Source organism: Sturnira hondurensis, unplaced genomic scaffold, assembly GCF_014824575.4.
Source record: "Sturnira hondurensis isolate 20B ecotype Veracruz unplaced genomic scaffold, ASM1482457v3 Scaffold0010428, whole genome shotgun sequence".
NCBI lineage: Eukaryota > Metazoa > Chordata > Mammalia > Chiroptera > Phyllostomidae > Sturnira > Sturnira hondurensis.
Window position 1 is genome coordinate 11426626 of NW_028083059.1, and position 21704 is coordinate 11448329.

Genomic DNA, 21704 nt, shown 5'->3' on the forward strand with positions numbered 1-21704 from the left:
TTTAAAAATTACCTGAAACAACCCCTCTCAGTATGGTTACATCACCACAGAGCCAGGTTCACTTGTTTCAGCATGCTTTTGCTTTTCAGTTTTATTTTTTAAGATTTACTTTTCAAAACATTTATGTGGTTCCAAATTCAAAACTATAAAAACAAAGTACAATCGGGAGTCCTTCTCTCTCTATCCCATCTATTCTCCTGTAAGTAACCATTTTCATTAGTTTTTAGTTCATTGTCCCCTTCCATTATTTCTTTTTGAAAATATAAACATGTATATGGAAAAAGTGACATTTTAAAGATCACAGTTTGGGCACTTTAGATGTTAACTGCTATTTACCGATTGGGTGATAGTTCTGTATGTGTCTCCAGACTTCCTTTCTTTCTTTAGTGTATATATATTATACACTCTTGTGTTCTACCTTCCATCTCTTTAACCAGTAAATCCTAAAATAACTCTGAAGTAGTGTAAAGACATCTTCTTTACTACTATATTCTTTATAAGTGAGCAAAAGGCTCATTATAGGGTGTTTCACTGTTTATTAAGCCAGACCCACACTGAAGGACTTTTGGGTGGATCTCAGGGATTTGTATTTACAAAGAGTGCTATGAAGAATAAGTATGGGAGAGACTCATTTCTTATTTTGGGAACAGATTCCAGGAGGTGGAGATACTAAATCAAAGAACAAATGCAAATGTTATTTTGATGGAAATTATACCAATGTCCCTCCTCTCATCCTCAAATCATAAAAATCACGCAGAGAAAAAGGGACAGTAAGAAAATTTAGCAGTGTTTGGGGCACTTCGTTTCTAATTTTTCAAAAAATACTTGACTCTGGTATAAATTAGTTTTGAATTTTTATATTGATATAAAACAGCATACCTTTATGATATGAAGCTGCATATTGCTGCATAACTTTCATTTTCTATATTGAAAACTAAGGAAGAAGCTTATTTTAAAATGAAAATAGCAGGTATAATAAAAATGGGGTGCAAGGTTAAAAGACAGGACCCTCTTTTCTGGCAGTTGTGGCTCTGAAGTTCAATTTTTTTTTATGAGTGAGCCCTGGAGATTTCCTAAAATATGATACAATTGACTCATTTTAAAGTAAATGGAACCAAAAAGCCTTTACACCAAGCTTCTTTCCATTCCTATTCCAAATTCTGTATATTTAGCAAGGTCTGATACCTAAAGAAACAAAGAAACCTTTGTTTAAATTCAAACCCCCTTTTAAGTGACTAATGTATTTTATATGTAATACAGGATTGGATGACGGAGCCTGTGCCAAACACTCCATGCAGGCCTTTTAACCAGGACTTCCTGTAACCAACTAGCTCCAATGAAAATGATCTTTCTTTAATCTAAAGACTGGGCGGTTAACAGGCAGAACCGGATTCTCCAGCTGTGAAGTAAGCAATTTGTTCTTTCAGCAAAAAGACAATTTTATCTCTAACTTACTTGGTCTCATAATTTGGCTTTCAATTAATTTAACCATCTGAAAACCATACAGAAACTGCCTGTGAGCTATATGACAGAAACTTAAATATTCGATCAAAACATTACAGGTGATACCTAGTTTTTTCCTCAAAGGCAGGACTCCAACACCCCAGGTGGAAAAGCAACAAAAGGAACAAGACCAAAGGTAAACAAACCACTCTTTTCTGTGTTTTTAATGTGAGACTTGGATAGCCTGAAATCTGTGGCATTTAAAATAGCTCTACAGATAATTAAAATTACTTGTTTTGTTCAGATTTAGACAGAACGAGCAGCTGGCCTGCTCATATACTACTATTGATAAATTGAAGAGGATTTGGGATTAGATAACTTAGAAATAGACCACTATAATAAAAATCAACCTTTTCTTGTAGGTTCTTTAAAAAATAGCTTCTCATTTTGGAAACACTGGAAGTCAGATACTATGAAAACAAACTTCAAATTCTTTCTTTTACAGACTGACTATAAATTAGTCATACTGTGCTTGCTGTAAGGAACACTTTTAATTAACACTGAGTTCTGAAAAGCTTATGCCGAATTGACATATGCATAACTTTTAAAAATTTAAGATTAATTTTCTACAAGGTTTTAATGAATTTCTTCATTGTTGTTTCCCAGAATATTTTGAAATTGAGAAAATTAGAAAATAATATTGTAAGAAGGCTACTGTAAAATATCAAAGTACTCACTTTTTAAATGTTTTAGCTAATCTACTAAAAGTATGTAATTATAAAATTTAATATAAATATGTTTGAGTTTTACATTGTTAAGTCAGAATAATTTAAATGCTATATATATGTACATCTGATATTTTCAAAATTAAGCAATATATAGAGAATTAACCGAAACATAGTTTATTTTCTGTTATTTCTTCAAAGTTATTTTATAATCGTTACCATTCTAGAACTTAATAACCCACTTCAAATGAAAATAATAATGGCTTTTAATGAGTGTTTTAAGCATAGTTTTGGAAGTGGGCTCTATAATACCTACACACATTGTGTTCATGGCTATGTAGTTTTAAATGTAATACAAAAATCATATTATGTATGTATAGTTTATTTCCATCAGGCAAGTAAGAGTTCAAAATGACAGAAGTCTTAATATTTAAATAAAAAGGTCTTATTGTTATATTAAACAAGTCAGTTAATAATTAACTTAAGCTAAATAAAAAGAATTAAAAAGGCCCTAAAAGACTGCATTACAAAAAATGGCAGATAATTTAGAGAAAATATATGCAACTTGTTTTTTGTTTGTTTGTTTTCCTCATTTCCTCATTTAAGTAACCGGAGGAATATTCCTCTAACATTAGCTCCTTTCACCTTGAACTAGGGGAATTCTGTAAGCTGTCCCCATACACAAAGCAAATAAAAAAAAAAAAAACCCCAACACATTTTATGTTAGATAAGACCAGGGAACATTTCTTGAAATATGTTATTTGATCAATATAGTTAACTATAAAAAATATTATCTTTAAAAATACAGGGTCCAGCAGAAGGCCTGCTGGAGTGTGGTTGGTAGGGTAATAATATGGATGTAATAATTTATAGTTTTAATACGAACATTTCACCAAAAATGTCACATGGTATGCTTGAGTGTGACATTATTGTGTTACAGAATTACCTGCCTATAATTTTGTAATAAAGGCTTTTGTAATTAAAAGGGGGGCATTATTTGTGCCGAATTTATACATAAATCTATAGAGTATATATCCCAGGGTACACTTCTTAAAGTAGTAGGTAATTATATATTTCTCTCTCTGGGATTGTTCCTTGTCTGTATTAGGGTACAGAAAGTTTTATTTGAATTGTACAAGTTTACTTTTCTATTTCCCAGAACAAATGGTTTAAGCCAATCACCATGTTTATAAATTAGTGTTCTTTTTGCAAATATCAAGTTTAAGCTCAAAAATATAGTCAGTTATTGACACAATTCAAAACTATTTAGCAATGAAGAAAAACATGCTGAATGATAATTCGTGTTTAAGTAAAACTCTCCTGACTTTAAGCTAATAAATTTAAGGTGCAGAAAAGACTGTAAAATGGTAGTCTCATCAATTTCACCTAGCCTAAGCAATTAAATGGTTTTATAACTATGAGCCTAATGTTTTATGTTCATGAACTTTGTCTCTTCCATCTTTTAAATTCTAATGTGCCTCAGTGTCTCATTTTGCCTAATATTCTATTTTATAAAGATATGTGATTAAGCAACTAAATTGGAAATAGTTATGAGTATGCAACTACTAGAAAATGCAGTTTGTATACTGCATGTAAGTGTACCTGAGTACCCACATTAAGACAATTTTTGCAGAGATGAAGATGAATTTGGGGAACATTTTGAATTGTTAACTCTACACAGATAATCACCTATGACCTTCAGTCAAGATGCACAGAACAGAAATTCTTCCCTCTTCTACATACCATGATATGATCTGATATGATCTTGTGAAAAAAAGACCAACTGTAAAACTACATCATTACACATGAAGGAAGAGAAAGTACCAAGTGACATACACGAAGAGGGAACATACAAAGTACAGAGTAGGAATTAAAGGAACTTCATGAGCTACCAAAAGCTGGGGTTTAGTATTTGTGCCTAATTAGGGGACCAAAACTGAGTTTCCTAGATGAAGTAGTGAGTAATGAACTAGGAAAAATAGGACACAATCACCATACAGCGACAGTAAAATCTCTGTGGCTTCTCCAGGATTTTACATGAAGATCCACTCTGACGATAAAAATCCATAGAGAAAAATGAGGCCTATATTTATACTACCTGGGCTACAACAGGCAAACTCCATGGGGCCCTAGCAGTGACAACCACAAAAATGGTTTAAGAATATATCCAGAGTCCTGGAGGCGTCGGTGTTCTGTGGTGTTGGAAGAATCTCATTGCATGTCAGCCTGTGTGCACACGCACAGACATGGCTTCATGACTATACCGAACAAGCCACCCAAAGCTTTTGGGACCTGCCCCACCCATCCTGGGCAAGGTCATTCCCAGCAGAGCTATCAGTCCTGAGGACAGAATAGCTATAGTGGCTACAGCCAGTCAGGGGACAGTTCAGGCTACGGCCAGAACACCTATGGTTCTTCTGGACAGACCCAAAACACAGGCTATGGCACCAGTCAGCTCCCCACAGACATAGAGCAACTGGTGGTGATGGCTGTGGCTAGAATTCCCAGTCATCTTATGGGCAAGGTCCTCATCTGGCTATGTCCCCCAGCCAGCTCCCAGCAGCACCCGGGAAGTTACAGTAGTTCTCAGAGCAACACCTAGGGGCAGCCCCACAGTGGGGGTCATGGGGCCAAGGGTGAAGAGGACCCACAGGCCTGGGAGGCCATGGAGATGGTGACAATGGTGGTGGTGGCCAGCAGCCTAGCTTTGGACAGCTCCTATAATCCTCGTCAGGGCTATGGACAACAGAACCAGTACAGCAGTAGCAGTGGAGGTGGCGGAGGGGGTGGTGGAGAGATCAATGGCCAACATCAGTCCCACATGAGTGGTGGCAGCTGTGGCTGAGGTTATGACCATCAGGACCAGAGTAGTGATGGTGGTGGTGGCTACAGGGGAGGCCAGCAGGACTGTGGGGGATGAGGCCATGGAGCCGAGGCAGTGGCAGTGTTGGTGCAAGCAACTGTGGTGGCTTTGATAGATTTGGTACTTCTTGGGACCAAGGATCATATCATGACTCTGAATAGGATAATTCAGACACCACTACCATCTTCATGCAAGGCCTGATGAGAATGTTACAATTGAGTCTGTGGTTGCTATGTTCAATTAGATTGGTATTATTAAGACAGATAAGAAAACAAGGCAGCCCATGATTAATCTGTACACAGGGAAACAGGCAAACTGAAGGGAGAGACAACGGCATCATCTGATGACCTACTTCTGCTAAAACAGCTGTTGACAGGTTTGGTGACAGTGGTGGTGGCCATCGAGAATGCCCCAGTGAAGGTGGTGGCAGTGGAGGACGGCAGCGAGCTAGGGACTGGAAGTGTCCTAATCCTATAAGTGAGAACATGAACATCTCTTGGAAGAATGAATGCACCCACTGTAAGACCCCTAAACCAGATAAACCTGGAAGGGAACCAGGAGGCTCTCGTTTGGGGGACAGTTATCGAGATGATCATCGTGATGGTCCAGGAGGCTAAGATTGGGGAGGCTACTGAGGCCAACACAGGGGCCATGGAGGCTTCTGAGGAGGCCGAGGTAGTAAGGACAGAGGTGGGTGTGGCCCTGGCAAGGTGGACTCCAGGGGTGACCACAGACAGGACTGCAGGAAGATCCATATTAGCCTGCCTCCAGAGGTTCTGGGACAGCTCGTCTTCTATACCCAGTGTTATCCTCATTATTTTGTAACCTTCCAGCTCCTGATCACCCACATTTTTGTGTGTCAGACTGTAATTTCTGGTTCCCATTAAAAAACATCACTTTAGTTAAATATTCTTCCTCTAATCCCTCTTCAGAGGACTGATGTCCAAGTCAGGAATGTGGGGGTGTTTTCCTCCTTAGCTGATCCTGCCTAGCAGGAACTGGAATAAAGTGTTGGATACTTGGGGACAGGGGGTGCACATGTATCCACAATGCAGGTTGCTCCAGACATTCTTGTATAAGACAATTTCCCACTGAAAGTAAACGACTCACAAAGTTCACCAAATCCACTTGCCCACCACTACCACCACCGAGAGAAACTGACAGTGGCCACAACAAAGATATTTCTCAGAAACCAAAATAACCTAATAATGTAAAGGGTCTTTTGACATAAATACACTTTAACTATTCAAAGGAAATAAATGAAGACATAGGATGCATAAAGCAAGATGAACACAGTATAAACTTTATGGTTAACTTCATATAAACATCATTTACTCACTGTATTATATGTGCCATGATATACAGCTCTGAAAGGAAATCTGTCCTGTAATACCACTCACATATAGAAATTTTAAAGAGTTTCAGCATATTTACTCATTTTTTCTAGTAAAGTTAATGAATATAAAATACATATCCAAATATTTTGAGCAGTTTCTTCAAGTACCTTTTATTCAAATATGAGTATGGTACTCCTTCAGGAAACTGTCCTTCCATGGACAGGAACCCAGGAAAAGATGAACTTCACAAGGGTCAGAGTCAAATATGCTGGTTTCCAAAGTCAGTGACAGTAACATTCAACTTTCCAAAAGTATTTTGCAAAGGTACACTGTGTGACAATACCAATTTGAAATATTCTATTTCTTAAAAAAAAAAAGTAGCTCTGGCTGGTGTGAACTGAGTGCCACCTGCAAATCAAAGGGCTGCCAGTCAGGGCACTTGTCTGGGTTGTGGGCCAGGTCCCCAGTAGGGCACATGCAAGAGGCAACCACACACTGATGCTGCTCTCCCTCTCTTCCCCTCTCTAAAAATAAGTAAATAAAATCTTAAAAAAAAAGTAAACTACAATACTTTAGGAAAAAAGGCTTGTCACAGAATTGATCATATATTTCTAACTTTTTTTTTTAAAAAAGACCTATCCAGCTATAAAACTGTTAGAGGGATTTGTTTTAGGATTTGTTCCAAGTCACACAACCAAAGAGAAAGTTGGAGACATTGTAGCTCTTGAGAAATTTAAAGGTTGTTAAATGCTTCTTAACATTAGATAGAACTTAATTCTCACAAGTAAAAAGATCAAAATGTTTTGATCCCCTCATTGCTCACCTGAGTCTCCAATAATGTTAACTCTTTTCTTTGTCCCGTATTATCAGAAACATAAGTCTGTTTAAAAAAATTAGTGCAACAAACAATGTATCTGCTATATACTTTGTAGCTGTAAGAATTCACAGTACAGGTTAGTATAAGAATAGGAAACAGAAATAGGAATGAAGTATACCTCCAATCTATATTATCTCAGCCTACGACTATGAGCTACAGCGGAAGAAAACACAACAATCCCAATCTCTACATGATGTCAAGGATAAGATGCAAAATTTCTTAGAGACTTCCTATGAAAATCTATGAAATCAGAACTAATCCCTTTTCTTCTCTGTAAAATGTAACTTGGTTTGATTAAAGATCTTTATAAAGCTGCAAACAACATACTTTATTTTAGACCTGATATTCTGTATTGCCACCTGCAAGAACTTTTTTCTTTTAAACAAAGTATTTATACTAATTACATAACACACCATTTGACACAGATCAACTTCAGTTGCAGTGTGATTCACTAGGATAATCTATCATTAGGGATTAGGGGAAAAACACAAATCTGCATTAGGCAGATTTATATCTGAATGTAGGCAGCTTTTTAATTGTGTGGCTTCTAACAAGACACTTGACTTTGCAGACACTAGAGAAATTAGAGCAGTTAAGAAAGTTAACATCCAAATAAGGGGAACTTCAAAGAAAAGTATACAAAGAAAATGGAGAAGCTGAAGTTCTTTTAAAAATCAGGACCAACCCCCACCAAATCCTAAATACATGAATTTTCAGATTGAAAAGAGCTACTTACTAACTGTCTAGCAAATACTGCAGAAGGACCCACCCTGGGTATGTTATTGTGAATTTTAGAACACCAGAAATAAAAAGAAAAGGCCAAGAGTTTCATTAAAGAAAAAATTTTAAAAATGTATCAGGAATCGGATGGCAGATTTCTCAAGAACCACCAAAGAAAGTTAGGAGAAAACACAGCAAAATTTTCAAAATTATAAGGGAATATATAATTTCCAAGAAAGAATTATATCCACAGAAAATATATAATTCAGATGTAAGAATAGAATAAAAACATTTTTAGAAATAAAAGATACACATTCACATTTTAAAAGGAAGCTATGGCATGCACCCAAATTAAATGATAAACCAGGAATAGATATTAGGATCCAGGAATCAGAAGATAGCCAATAAAGAAAAAAATCCCAACACAAGACCCGCAGATCAGGTCATCTAGAGCAGGGGTGTCAAACTCATTTTCACTGGGTCACATCAGTCTCACAGTTGTTTTCAAAGGGCCGAATGTAATTTTAGGACTGTATAAATGTAACTACTCCTTAATAGTTAAGCAAGAGCTTAAAACAAGGTGGAGGGCTGGATTCAGGCTGCGGGCCTTGTGTTTGCTACCTGTGAACTAGAGCGTCCCAGAAAAAAAGCCTCAGAAGTTGAAATAACATGAGAGAAAAAAAACAGAATACCTATTATATTTACATATACTAAGACGACATTTTCAGGTCAGTTTAACAGTTTTAGACTGAATTAGTGATACACATGTATTAAACAACTATATATATGTATAGTTGTTTAATACATGTGTATCACATATATATATCAAATAACTGAAAAACTTAGGTAATAATTTCAAAAAATTAACAAGTTAACTGGTTCTTGATCAGTGTGATGATTACAGTTCCCTTTATGAAAAATCATGAAATTATACATTTTGTTTTCTGTATATACGTAAATAGGTCAATGAAAAGCTGTTTCCTAGCTCCATCCACAGACATGGCCCAGAAACAATTTTGTTAAAAAAACTTATTTGAGAAAGTATATAGTACCTTATTTGACTCTGATGTATATAATATTTGTTTAGTCATACTAATGTTAACACAGAATATTGATTAACCAAAAATTAGGGTATAACTATAGTGATAGGTAAAAATTAAGGGAAGGATGGGCGTGTAAGAAAAAGTTAAATCCACATCTTTCATAACAAACAGACAGTATAAATTTTAAATCTGAAAAAAGCAGAGAACACCTACCTAAGCAAATTACATAAGCTAAGGAGCTGACAATGACCTCCTTTGAGACTTGGGAACTAAAAATGAGGTGTGGTGGGGCAGGCAGGTGTTGGCTGTGTGTTTTTTATAAGCCTTGAAATTATTTGACTTCTTAAACTGTGCATATGCATTAACTTGAGGAAAATAAAAATCGTGTTTAAAAAAAGCCAATTTAAAACAGAAAAAGCTTATGACTATATATGAAGTGATGTAATATCTTCAACACTTTTAATTGTACATTGTCCATCTCCCCTTACATAGTAAGTTATTTAGGACAGGTATTATTGAATATACTTGTATACTATAGCACTTAAAACTTTGAATATAATAAGCCTGAGTAATTATTTGACAAAATGTCAGTCCTTTAAAACCAAAGGAATATTATCAGGACACTGGTTTAACTTTTTATTCAATGCAGGCATCATTTTTACAACATCCTCGGCTGGATCATCGTTCAAGAACATCTCACTGACCATCTCCAGTGATGGCAAGCTTACTGACTGACTCATGAAGCAGTTCATTCCATCTCGGAACAGCTCTACTTGTTTGAAGAGTCTTCTTTATACTAAATTAAAAATCTCTCCATGTAATTACCACCCAGTGCCATTTGGAGTTACGCCAAGTAAGCCTAACTCCTTTTATATATCCTGACCTACACATTTTAGAAAACAGTTGTAGATATTCCCTGTATTTCCATTTCTTTGAATAATTTCCATATACTACGTGTGATCTTCCAATCACCTTTGTCCCATGACAGTTTGGAAATTTCTAATTTATGAATTTTCATCTCAAAATATCAGAATTTAACACAGTCCCTCTCCTATTTGCTCTGACTAGCACAGAGTCGTCAGTGGANAAGAGTCTTCTTTATACTAAATTAAAAATCTCTCCATGTAATTACCACCCAGTGCCATTTGGAGTTACGCCAAGTAAGCCTAACTCCTTTTATATATCCTGACCTACACATTTTAGAAAACAGTTGTAGATATTCCCTATATTTCCATTTCTTTGAATAATTTCCATATACTATGTGTGATCTTCCAATCACCTTTGTCCCGTGACAGTTTGGAAATTTCTAATTTATGAATTTTCATCTCAAAATATCAGAATTTAACACAGTCCCTCTCCTATTTGCTCTGACTAGCACAGAGTCATCAGTGGATCAAACACCTTTCTTAGTCAACTTAGGTATCACAGGTATTCAGGAGAGCACAACGACTATTCTGATGGTTCTGACAGAAAACTCATCATTAACTTAAATCTCCAGGAATTTTTGTAAGCCCTGCTACGAATGCAAAGGCTTTCCATTTTGTAGATGTGAAGATGTTTTCTAAACAACTCCGTGAATATTTCATATCTACCCTGGTTAAACACATTTTGGTTACTTTTAATATAGTGTTCCATGTTATTTTAATCTTCAAATCCTAACTCTGTACTTCAACATAATAAAGATCTCTCCAAATTTTGCACCATCAACATATCTGATAAGCATGGCTTCATGACATCCAAATCACTGATAAAAACATTTGAAAAATATATCAAAACTGAGTCCCACAGCATAACAGCATAAGGAGACCTTTTTCTCTGATATTGAGGTTTTGTGTGTTTCAATGAGCTATTTGTAGCTCCTTTAACAACTTCTTAGCTGCCAAAAAATCATGAAAGGCATGCTTAAATGCCTTTCTAAATTCAAGATTATCTGTGAAAATTAAGTATTTTATTAACAACACTACTTTTTATTCACTTTGTTATATATATATAAAATGATACATATTATACATGAATTATGCACATCAACTTGATCCTTTAGATAACTACCAAGGTAAGGTGTGATAAACGTCAATATTATCAGTGCCCCCAAAATAAGATTTTACATTAATATAGTCTTATGTTTGTAAAAACATCACTTAATATAAATGTCATTCTAAAATAGTCTGGATATTCCTTTCTCATTCAAAGGAATGCTAAGAATGAGAAATCAGTTTAATTAGACCAAGACTATGTTTTCGTACATATGCAATGCTTAAGAAAACAAAACTATGTCAAATAATGTTAATCAATCCAAAGCCTCAGAAATTTTAAGATAAATTCAACATTATCTCTATTGCTTAAACCTCTCTTAAGAAATCTTCCCTGCTGCTATACTGGTTTTAACTAAATCGTGCATATTTAGCACAATGAGTATATTTTTTAACATTACACAGACCAAATTAACCAGGAACAGTAGCAATAAGGGCACTTTCAGGGAATCCTTCTAATTTTAAAAGCTAAAGATATGGTCAAATCAAATCTTCCATTCTAACATATATCTTCCTGTATCAAAAAATCTATTATTATGCAGCAGTTTCATGACACAAAATGTTATTTGGGGGCAGTTGTATCTCTATCACTGCTTTCTCAGTACTTCACTCACCTACATGGAACTCATTGCAGTCCCACATCATGCAGAGCAAGTTACAAATTGTCATACATCACTTTTTCTATTGTACTAGTGTTTGTGAGGAAATTCTTATTGATTTTTCTAATTTGTTAACCTCTTTCCAGAAAAGTAGGAGGATTCCCCCTAGGAGCTAAGTGTAGCTTTGTGAGGCCAAGTACCCCAGGGGAAAATACTAAGCTTCCCTTTGTTCAACACAACCATTTTTGCTTTTTAGGAGAAAAGGGAAGATGAAGGACCGACTTCAAGAACTAAAACAACGAACGAAGGAACTCGAACTCTCTCGAGACAGGCATGTGCCAACTACAGAAGCAGAGGAACAGGGAATGTTTCTGCAGCAAGCTGTTATTTATGAAAGAGAGCCTGTAGCAGAGAGACACCTACACGAGATCCAAAAACTACAGGAGAGTCTTAACAACCTGACAGATGGTGTTCAAAAATTTGGGCAGCAACAGAAAAGTCTGGTGGCTTCAATGAGAAGGTTTAGTCTACTTAGGAAAGAGTCTAGCACTACGAAGGAGATAAAAATCCAAGCAGAACACATAATGAAAGGTTTGGATAATTTAGTAAAAGAAGCAAAAAAATCAGAGGCTGAAAATGGTCCGTCATCAGTGGTCACAAGGATACTTAAATCTCATCATGCTGCAATGTTCCGCCATTTTCAGCAAACTATGTTTATATACAACGACACGATAGCAGCAAAGCAAGAGAAGTGCAAGACGTTTATTTTCCGTCAGCTTGAAGTTGCTGGAAAAGATGTACCTGAAGAAGAAGTAAATGATATGCTTCAGCAAGGAAAATGGGAAGTGTTTAATGAAAACTTACTTACAGAAATCAATATCACTAAAGCACAACTTTCAGAGATAGAACAGAGACACAAGGAACTTGTTAATTTGGAAAATCAAATAAAGGATTTAAGGGAGCTTTTCATTCAGATATCTCTTTTAGTAGAGGAACAAGGAGAAAGCATCAACAATATTGAAATGATAGTGAATGGTACGAAAGAGTATGTTAACACTACTAAGGAGAAATTTGGACTAGCTGTAAAATACAAAAAGAGGAATCCTTGCAAGGCACTGTGTTGTTGGTGTTGTCCATGCTGTGGCTCAAAATAAAGAAGCTATTTTAGAAATGTTTCCAGTTGTAGAATGATGTCTCATATTTTAGTATATTGTTTTTCTTCCTTTCACAGATTAATTCACATACCTTTCACCGCTATTAAGCTAAAATTTCCCCCTTTAGCCCTCACTCACTAGAATTATATAAACTTCTAAAGCCAGTGACATGAAATGTCTTTATTTCCTGAACTAAAAACAGTATACTTAGCTCTTGAAAATGAGATGAATGATCTTAAATTTCTAATCAGGTATCAAGCTCTATTACACATTTTTGTAATCTCCAAAGCCTTTAGAAGATGAATGTCCACAAATGACAACTACTTAACAATCCTTTGGTTCATTTGATAATATTTTCATAGTTAAAATATATATAAAGCAAGACCTCAAAGGATGCTATATTCAAGCAAAATTAAACGAGAACCTGTATCAAATCTTTTATGCTCAGTATGTCAGATAATTGAGTGTTCAACAAATCCTGATAAAATCAATTATGTACTTAGAGTCTAGTTGGTAACCAGAAGCTGAATCTAATTTAAGGCCTAAGAAGGTAATTTAAGGCACTATTTTCCTGAACTGGGTCCATTCAGGACACTGTATTACATACAGATCAAGAGGGTTGGCAAATAAACTAAAAAATAGAGGTAATTGTGTTCTCGAAAGTTTCTCCATCACTTTTTTTCTAAAGCCAGACGTTATGGGCTAGGGATATAGTTTAAACCCACAAAGTAATAGAAGTTCTAACTCCTATTCTAGTGGAGAAAACAGGTAACAAACAAATACAAATATCGGACCATGTTACGTTCCTAATAGACTCAAAATAAGGACAGAATCAGACAGACTATCAGGGCAGCTTCTTTTGGTTGGGTGGTCAGTGAAGGCCTCTTTCAAAGGCAATATTAAGTGAAAATGTAAATGATGAGGACAAGGAATGGTATATTCCAGTCACAGGATACAAACAGTAGAAAGACCCTGTGGGAAGCATAATTTACTCTGTCCAAAGAAAAATGAATAGTACATAGTGGCAAAAGAACAGTGAGAAACGAGATGAAGTTAAGAAAGATCAACAGGGGTTAGTTAAAACTTTGTAAACCATTTTAGTCTAAAATTTACATCAAGTATAATCAATGAAGAGGCCCCAGACTAATTTTGAGCTGGGAATAATGTTATAAATTTATATTTGAGGGAAACCATTCTGTCTAGTGTACGGATTGGGGGCACATGAGTGGAAGACAAGCACACAGGTACAGAAAATGATCAGAAGGTTAATGAAGTCGTCTCAGTAAAAGACAATGGGTAAGGACTGCAACGGGAATAGAGGCGGTGACAGTGGCAGCAGCAGGACTCATCCTCAGGATTAGTGAAGTACCTGCTATGTGCCAGCATTGCTCTAATAACATTACAAGTTTACCGACAAGAACACTGAGATACACAAAAAGGCTCAGTAAACTATCCCAGGTCACAGAAACTACATCTAGAGAGTCAGGATGTGAACCCAGGCAGTACCATTTCAGAATTAGTTACTAACTACTATAGTTAGAAGTAGTTACTCCTAACTACTATATATTATACAGTGGTGGTAAAAATAATTAGACTAACTTGTGATAGACTTAAGAGGTAGAAACTACAGGATACTGATGTCATTTACAAGATGGAAAAAGACAAGAAGTGAAGGTTTGACTAAGACAATTTGTGATGATAATAAATGTCCAAGGGAAGATTTAGCAGATATTAGTTACATCAGTAGGAGCTCTTGGGAGATAACAGGGCAGCTGAAAGTATAAATCTGGGTCATTTGAGTAAATGATATTTTAGGTCAGGTAACTTGAGGATGAAGTCACCTAAAGTGTGTGAGTGTGTGTGTGTGTGTGTGTGTGTGTGTGTGTGAGAGAGAGACAGAGAGAGAGAGAAACTGGAAGTTCAAAAAAGAGCCTGGGCTATTCCAAAATTTACATTTAAAGCAGAAAAAGGAGTTACTAAAGGAGACTTTAGAAGAAACCAATAATGAAGCAGGAGGAAAATCATAGAATGTACTGCAAATACTGCAAAATCAACAGTGTTTAAGAAAAACAAAGTTGAGGAAATTGTCAATTTGAGGTAAAAAAAAGAATGGTAAAGTGACAATGGATTAGGGAACATGGAGATAATTTACCGATTCTAACAAGAACAGTTTCAAGTAATCACAGGCATGAAAGCACAGGTGGGGTATAGTGTGGAAAGAATGCAATATGAAGAATGACAATAGCCCCTACAGACAATTCCTTGCAGAAGTCTGAACGAACTATAAAAAGGAGTCAAGAACTAGAGAGGGATGTGGAGTCAAAGGACTCTGTAATAAAGTTAGAAAACATAAGAGCACATTCTGTTCATGGGAACAATCCCGAGAGAGAAACTCTTGATACAAGAAAGGGGAGGGGTAAGCAGCCGAAGCAGAAAGGGCAGGGTTCTGGATACAACTGTAGAAGCTGCCCTGGATGGCAGCGGAAACAAATCCCCCATACTACAGGGAGAAAGGCAAGGTTTGGAACAAAAGCACAGAGTTCAGCGAATCTGGTGGTGAGAAAAGGGGAACTCTTATGGGACAGTTTCTATTTCCTCAAGGAAGTAGGAGGCAAAATGATTAACTGAAAGCACAATGGGAATAAGGGAGGACAGAAATGTACATACAACTACCTCCTAACACTATTAGTTTTAATTTATAAAATATAAAGAAATTGGAGAGCCTTCCACTGTGTCAGCTCCCAAGCATCACTGAAGAAAAACATGTATCACACATGCCGGCTTCAAATGTTTAAGGAACACTATGAAAAAGATAAATTGAAAACTGATGATAATCAGGTGGTGACAGACATATTTGTTCTGTCCCTTCTAAAGTTGTGCTGTATCTTTTTATCTAGTGCCTTACTGGTACTTGTTTACAATTATTCCTAAACAGTTTACCATGAAAACAGAGAATATTAAGTACTATACGTAATAATGTGATAATATGTAATGCTCGTTGGTATAATTATATCCACATAGATTTGTAAAATAATCATTTTTATTAGCATTTATATCAATGCACAGCATTTTTAAAGCAAGGCTTCAGCACAGAAACTGTCACAGCAACGTATTACATACAACTTTGCTATATTGTAAAACCACAGTATCATCCTAACCTATGCAACAAAAGCAGCATATTTAACAAACCAGTTGCTGAATATTTTGTATATTTTATTCACACACTGAATAGACACTACTAGTAATTTTTCCTTAAAATAACTACCTTAATTGAAAAAAATATTAATGGAGGCACAGTATCGGTAACTTGTTGGTTCTGAAAGTATGAATATTAAAAATAAAAGTAATAGGAGTACTCGTGCTCATATTCTTACCCACTGTAAGAATGACACCTTAGTAATTTTTTTATTTTTTTTCAACTAGTCAATTTGAAATGACAACATCTTAGTAAAGTTCCACTGAAGGAAAGAGTTCTTAAGCCAATGGACCCTATAAATACAGTGAGTAGAGATTTCAGATGGTAAAAATAGTAAAATTAAGGGTCTCACCGCTGTATCTAAGTATCAAGTGACATAGGTAATCCGTACGTCTAAGTTCCTAGAACTCTACAAAGGACCCACACTGTTCTATTTATGTACAAGTACATTTGACTAAAATTCTAATGAGTATTAGGAAAGTTGTAACCTATTAACTTCTCCTGGGTACATATAATAAAAAGTATGATTGAAAAATACCTACAAACTAACATTTGCCTGTAATATTATCTAGAAGGCAGGTAAGTCAAGTAGGTATATAAATAAAGGTCAGAGACAAAAACCCTACATTGAAAAACTAATGATAAAAGCTTAGTTATTGTTTCTCATAATATGGAAACCCACTACCACGGTTTTTATTATTTTTTGTCATGAAATCCTTTCAGTATTTGATGAGAGTGACAATCTGCTCCCAAGAAAAATGCACCTACACACAGAATTGTGTATGGGATTTCCGAGGCGACCTATGGTACAAAACCTCCAGATCAGAAAACTCTTTTTTAGTTTTTGGCACTGTGTCATCCATCTGCTTCTGAAACAAGGACCCAGGCTTCTCTGACATTTCTTGAATGAGAAACAAGAAATATTAATGGATTTCCACATTTTAAATGTGGAAAAATAAAGGCTTTTTTTAATCGAAATATTTGTAACATCTAGTAAGATCTTATCAGAGGTATTGTTTCTTCCTTTAGTGAAACTCCTCTACATTTATCACTTTTGTTGTGAAGCATCCAATTTGTGAGATTTGGCCAAAAGTTAAGTAAGGTCATAGAACTCCAAAGAAAAGCCAACAGTATGTAATGAGGAAGCAGCGCCATTCCAAGAGTTCAAGTGTGCTAATACAAAGTAGAATTGTTATTACCCTGGGAGGAAGTGTTAGCCTGGGGATCTCCAGAGTTATTCCACTGATAAATATTAGGAGGTTCAACCATAAAAACAGAAGGGTAATTTACTATTTCTCTGAGACTGTTAAGACTATACTAGAGAGAGAAGATGTAGAAAGAGCATGTGCCTTCTTATAACATCAGTGTAACCTTGGATGCTGAAATTTTCAATGAGTTAAGATGTTTAAAATACCTCTCAACTCAGTTCTTTCCATAGGTAATCAACAAACAGTGCCTTGTATTATTTTTAATGTATCTTATTGATTATGCTATTATAGTTGTCCCGATTTCCCCTCTTTGCTCCCCTCTACCCGCTATCTCCCATTCCCTCCAGCAATCCACCCTTAGTTTTCATGTCATGAAAACTTAGTTTTTATGGGTCATGCACATAAGTTCTTAGGTACTCCATTTCCCACACTGTTCTTAACATCTCCTGTCTAATCTGTGCTACCAATTTGTACTTCTTAATCCCTGAACCTTTCCCCCCATTCTCTCCTTTCCCCCTCTCCCTCCCCCTCCCCTGATAACCCTCCAAATGGTCTCCATATCTATGACAGTTTCTGTTCTGCCTGGTTACATAGCCTGTTTTATAGACTTAATCATCAATACTTGTGAATTTATTGCCATTTTATTTTTTTAAGATTTATTTTTAGAGAGATGGGAAGAGAGGGAGAAAGAGAATGAAACATCAATATGTGAGAGATACATCGACTGGTTGCCTCTCACATACCCCCAACTGGGGACTCAGCCACAACTCAGGCATGTGCCCTGACTGGGAATTGAACCTGTGACCCTTTGGTTTGCAGGTCAGTGCTCTATCCACTGAGCCATACCAGCCAGGGCCTACCATTTTAATGTTCATAGTTTTGATTTTCTTCTTTTTCTTAGGTAAGTCCCTTTAACATTTCTTGTAATTATGGCTTGGTGATAATGAACTCCTTTAGCTTTTCCTTGTTAATGGAGCACTTTATATGCCCCTTAATTCTAAATGACAGTTTTGCTGGAAACATCTTCCAGCAAAATAGCCTTGTATTATTAATGGAAAATATCTATGGTACATGTTGAGCTTCAAATTTGGGATTACTGCTGATTTCAGTGCTATATAAAATTGCAAAAGTTGTTTATTTTCTCTTAGGTCTTCTTTATCTATTGGTATAACTTAGTTTTAGGTTTAAAATTAGGTTATAGCCCTGGCTGGTATGGCTCAGTGGACTGAGTGCTGGTCTGAGAACCAAAGGGTCACCAGTTTGATTCCTAGTCAGGGAACATGCCTGGGCTGAAGGCCATGTCCCCCAGTAGCGGGGCGTGTGAAAGGCAACCACACACTGATGTTTCTGTCTCTCCCTCCCTTCCCCTCTCTTTAAAAATACATAAATCTTTTAAAAAGTAAATAAATAAAGTTATAAATGGCTAAAACACAAGTGTGGGTGGCATGAAGGTAGATAACAGTTCATACCTTAGGAAATCAGAATATAAATTAAAGTTAATCTCTATAGTAAATATAAGGGAGAAAAGAAAGACTTTCTAGGTAAATAACAGGTTAATTACAGAGCAGAATCTGTTTGCATGGCATCTATTTTTACTCTTTTCTTGTAGAAGAAATACAAATCACTTTTACCATTTTAGTGAAATGGATTCTTGGGGTGGCTACAGTAAGGTTCTTGTTATCACACAGAGATGAACAGAAATGCACAATTACAATATTTTACAGCTCCCATTATAGAAGAGACATTCAACCACTATCTGCTGAACAGAATTTCTGAGCTAATAAAATACAGAAGCCTAGTGAGTGTTCTATGATTCTGACCTTTCAAGAGAACCCTCAAGTCTATGACATAAAGTGACATTTGGCTGAGGCTTCCTTTGCAGTGACACATGCTATCAGACTGGTGTGCAGGAGCCAGTCAGGGAGGGGTGAGACTGTCCAGGACCTGCTACGGAGGTCATCTACTCTGCTTCCCATAATATGAATGAATCTGGCTGGGTCGATTTGTAATTCTGTGATTATAGACAAGTTTCTAATTAATTCCTCAGGTTTATTTTCTTCTGTTAAATGACTGAATCTTCTCAGAGGTCTGTTCTCTATGTGCCCATTAGTAGAGGGTGGGAAAAGAAAGTCATCTAGGTGTTGAAGTGAGTTCTAAAAAGCTTTCTGGGACCTGTACCAAGTAGTGTGGCTCAGACAAGTGGTGAGCAGAAGGGATTAGATGCTGTAATTAGATTCTGAAGTTGAGACGTGTGTGCAACAAGGAGCACTGCAGACTGCCTCCTAAGTCAGGTGCCTTCCCCGTACTTCTCCACAGACCACCAGCCGCTAGCACCGAGCTAAGTAGGGTTGATTCTGCTGGAGGCTCTTTCCACTTATTATTCAGTAGACTTTTCATACCTATTAGGTGTCAGAACTATATCAGTTAAAAAACAAAATTTCCTAGCTGCTTAGAACTATGAAGGTTATCTAAAGGAACTTTAAGCAAAGGAATAGTAAAATGAGCAAATTCGCATTTTAAAAAGAACACTCATATTCTTTTTATATTCTTGCTTTATATCACTTGTTAAAGCATTTAAAAGCATGTATCAGTTTTTATAATTTAGAAAGTATCAAATAACTAAAAGAGTTCCTGCTAGGAATGTACAGGAGATTACAGTAAAGGCAAGACTGCTGGCAAGAAAAAAGGCTGGGTAGGAAACCACTGCTCTCGGTAACACAGAGGGGAGTGAAGAGGGGGTGAAAGGAGGTAACAGCAAAGGGAATAGAGAGTAGTAAAGAGATTTGAACAGTATTCAGACAGTAACATCAATAAGAGAAATTAATTGAAGGTCAGAGAGAAAGAGGTAAAGAAGAGAACCCCAAATATGGGGCTTGGGAAAGCCAAGAGGGATATAAACATAAAAAGAGATACAAAATTTTATATATTATATGATCACTTCATATATTACATTTTTACAAAAATACGCATAGGAAATTCATCAAAATGTTCCAAGTGGTTCCCTCTGCATGGTAGGTCAATCATTTTTTAAAACTCTTTCCTGTATCATCCTAATTCATTAAGAATATACTTTGCTGCCCTGGCTGGTGTAGCTCAGTGGATTGAGCGCGGGCTTGCGAAACACACAATCACGGTTCGGTTCCCAGTCGGGGCACATGCCTGGGTTGCAGGCCAGTTCCCAGCAGGGGACTCATGAGAGGCAACCATACATTGATATTTCTCTCCTTCCCTTCCCCTCTAAAGGTAAATAAATAAAATATTTTTAAAAAAAGAATATACTTTGCTGTACATTTTATATACTTTTGAAGCACATTCATTTTAAAAAGTAGTTTACCTTTCTTAATAAAAATTCTATGGTTGTAAAACTCCCTTGAGAAAAACTGGCCAAACAGCAAACCATATTTCATAAACACATTAATATACAAGCCATAATTAATTCTCATATCATTGTGAGATCTCACTATGAAAATACTGACTAATGGTGAAGCGATCATCCTAGCTGTGGGTTTTCTCTGTTCTAGAAACCTACTGGCTGAGAGGTGATGGAATTGAAAGCAGGTCTCTTGCTGGCAGTCACTGGATTACTCAGTCATCACTGAAGTCTCATGAACTGCATGCCCCTGCTTTGGGGCCTTTCCACGTCTACCTGTATGAGGGACTCTTTCACCTCAAGTGTCAGCCTGTCAATCAAATCTACTACATTTATAATAACTATAAGAGTAATGTGCCCCTGGCAAGGATTCCTAATATTCTTTTACCTGCTTTATTTTACCTAAAGTATGACATAATTTATTTAAGACGTTCGGCGTGTCGCACTCCATAGAATATAAGTTCCTGACATCACACATGGTTTTATCCTGTTTGTTTCCAAATGCATCCCCATCATCAGAATAATCCCTGGCACATAGTGGATGCTCAATAAATGTCTGGTACAATAACCCATGCATGAAAGAATAAATTAAATAAAGGACTATTAATTTAAAAAGCATACACAATTACTTCACAAATGAGTATCAGTCATTAGTATTTTTTTACTTTAGAAGACACTGATTTTTCTGCTTAAACATTTGTAGACTAATTTAGCCTTTGGGGTTCAACAAAGTGTCCTCTTTGTACATACATTTCTTAAAGTTTCTTAAAGTTTCAGATTGAAAAAGATGAGAATTGATTACATAAATCAAATAATTCCTCTTAACAGGTTAAATAGAAACAGTAAAAGCTTTACCAATGCAATAAAGTTGTACTTCTTACAATTGGAGCTTTTAAACTGCTTCATTTAAAATTACTCATTTACTGTTGAGGGCCCCTGAGAAACTCTGCTTACAGTTTCTCATTTAAGTACATGTTTGTCTGGTGTTTTAGTCTTAGTAATGAATGACAAGAATGAGGGCAGATGGACAAGAAGGCAAGAGCACGCATTCACCTCACTCCAACCTTAAGAGCAATTTAAACTCCTTTCACTTTGCTCTCTTGTAGCTCTAGCACCATCTGGTGCTTACTCTGCAGAAA

At 36.2% G+C, this 21704-nt stretch overlaps 2 protein-coding genes across 6 annotated transcripts in view; one reads left to right on the plus strand and one right to left on the minus strand.

Annotated features, from left to right (window-relative positions):
- ARL13B (ARF like GTPase 13B) overlaps positions 1-21704 on the minus strand; it is a 70652-nt gene that overhangs the window by 23357 nt on the left and 25591 nt on the right. The gene's annotated exons all lie outside the window — the stretch shown is intronic.
- On the plus strand, positions 1368-12808 carry STX19 (syntaxin 19). 3 transcript variants are annotated; one of them, XM_037058999.1, is made up of 3 exons: positions 1368-1639; positions 9658-9861; positions 11894-12808. In XM_037058999.1, exon 3 carries the CDS (start codon positions 11907-11909, stop codon positions 12789-12791), a length of 885 nt encoding a protein of 294 aa, XP_036914894.1. In that variant the 5' UTR covers positions 1368-1639; positions 9658-9861; positions 11894-11906; the 3' UTR covers positions 12792-12808. The 3 variants fall into 3 exon arrangements, with proteins under 3 accessions (XP_036914894.1, XP_036914896.1, XP_036914895.1); XM_037059001.1 differs by lacking the exon at positions 9658-9861; XM_037059000.1 differs by lacking the exons at positions 1368-1639; positions 9658-9861 and adding an exon at positions 10110-10168.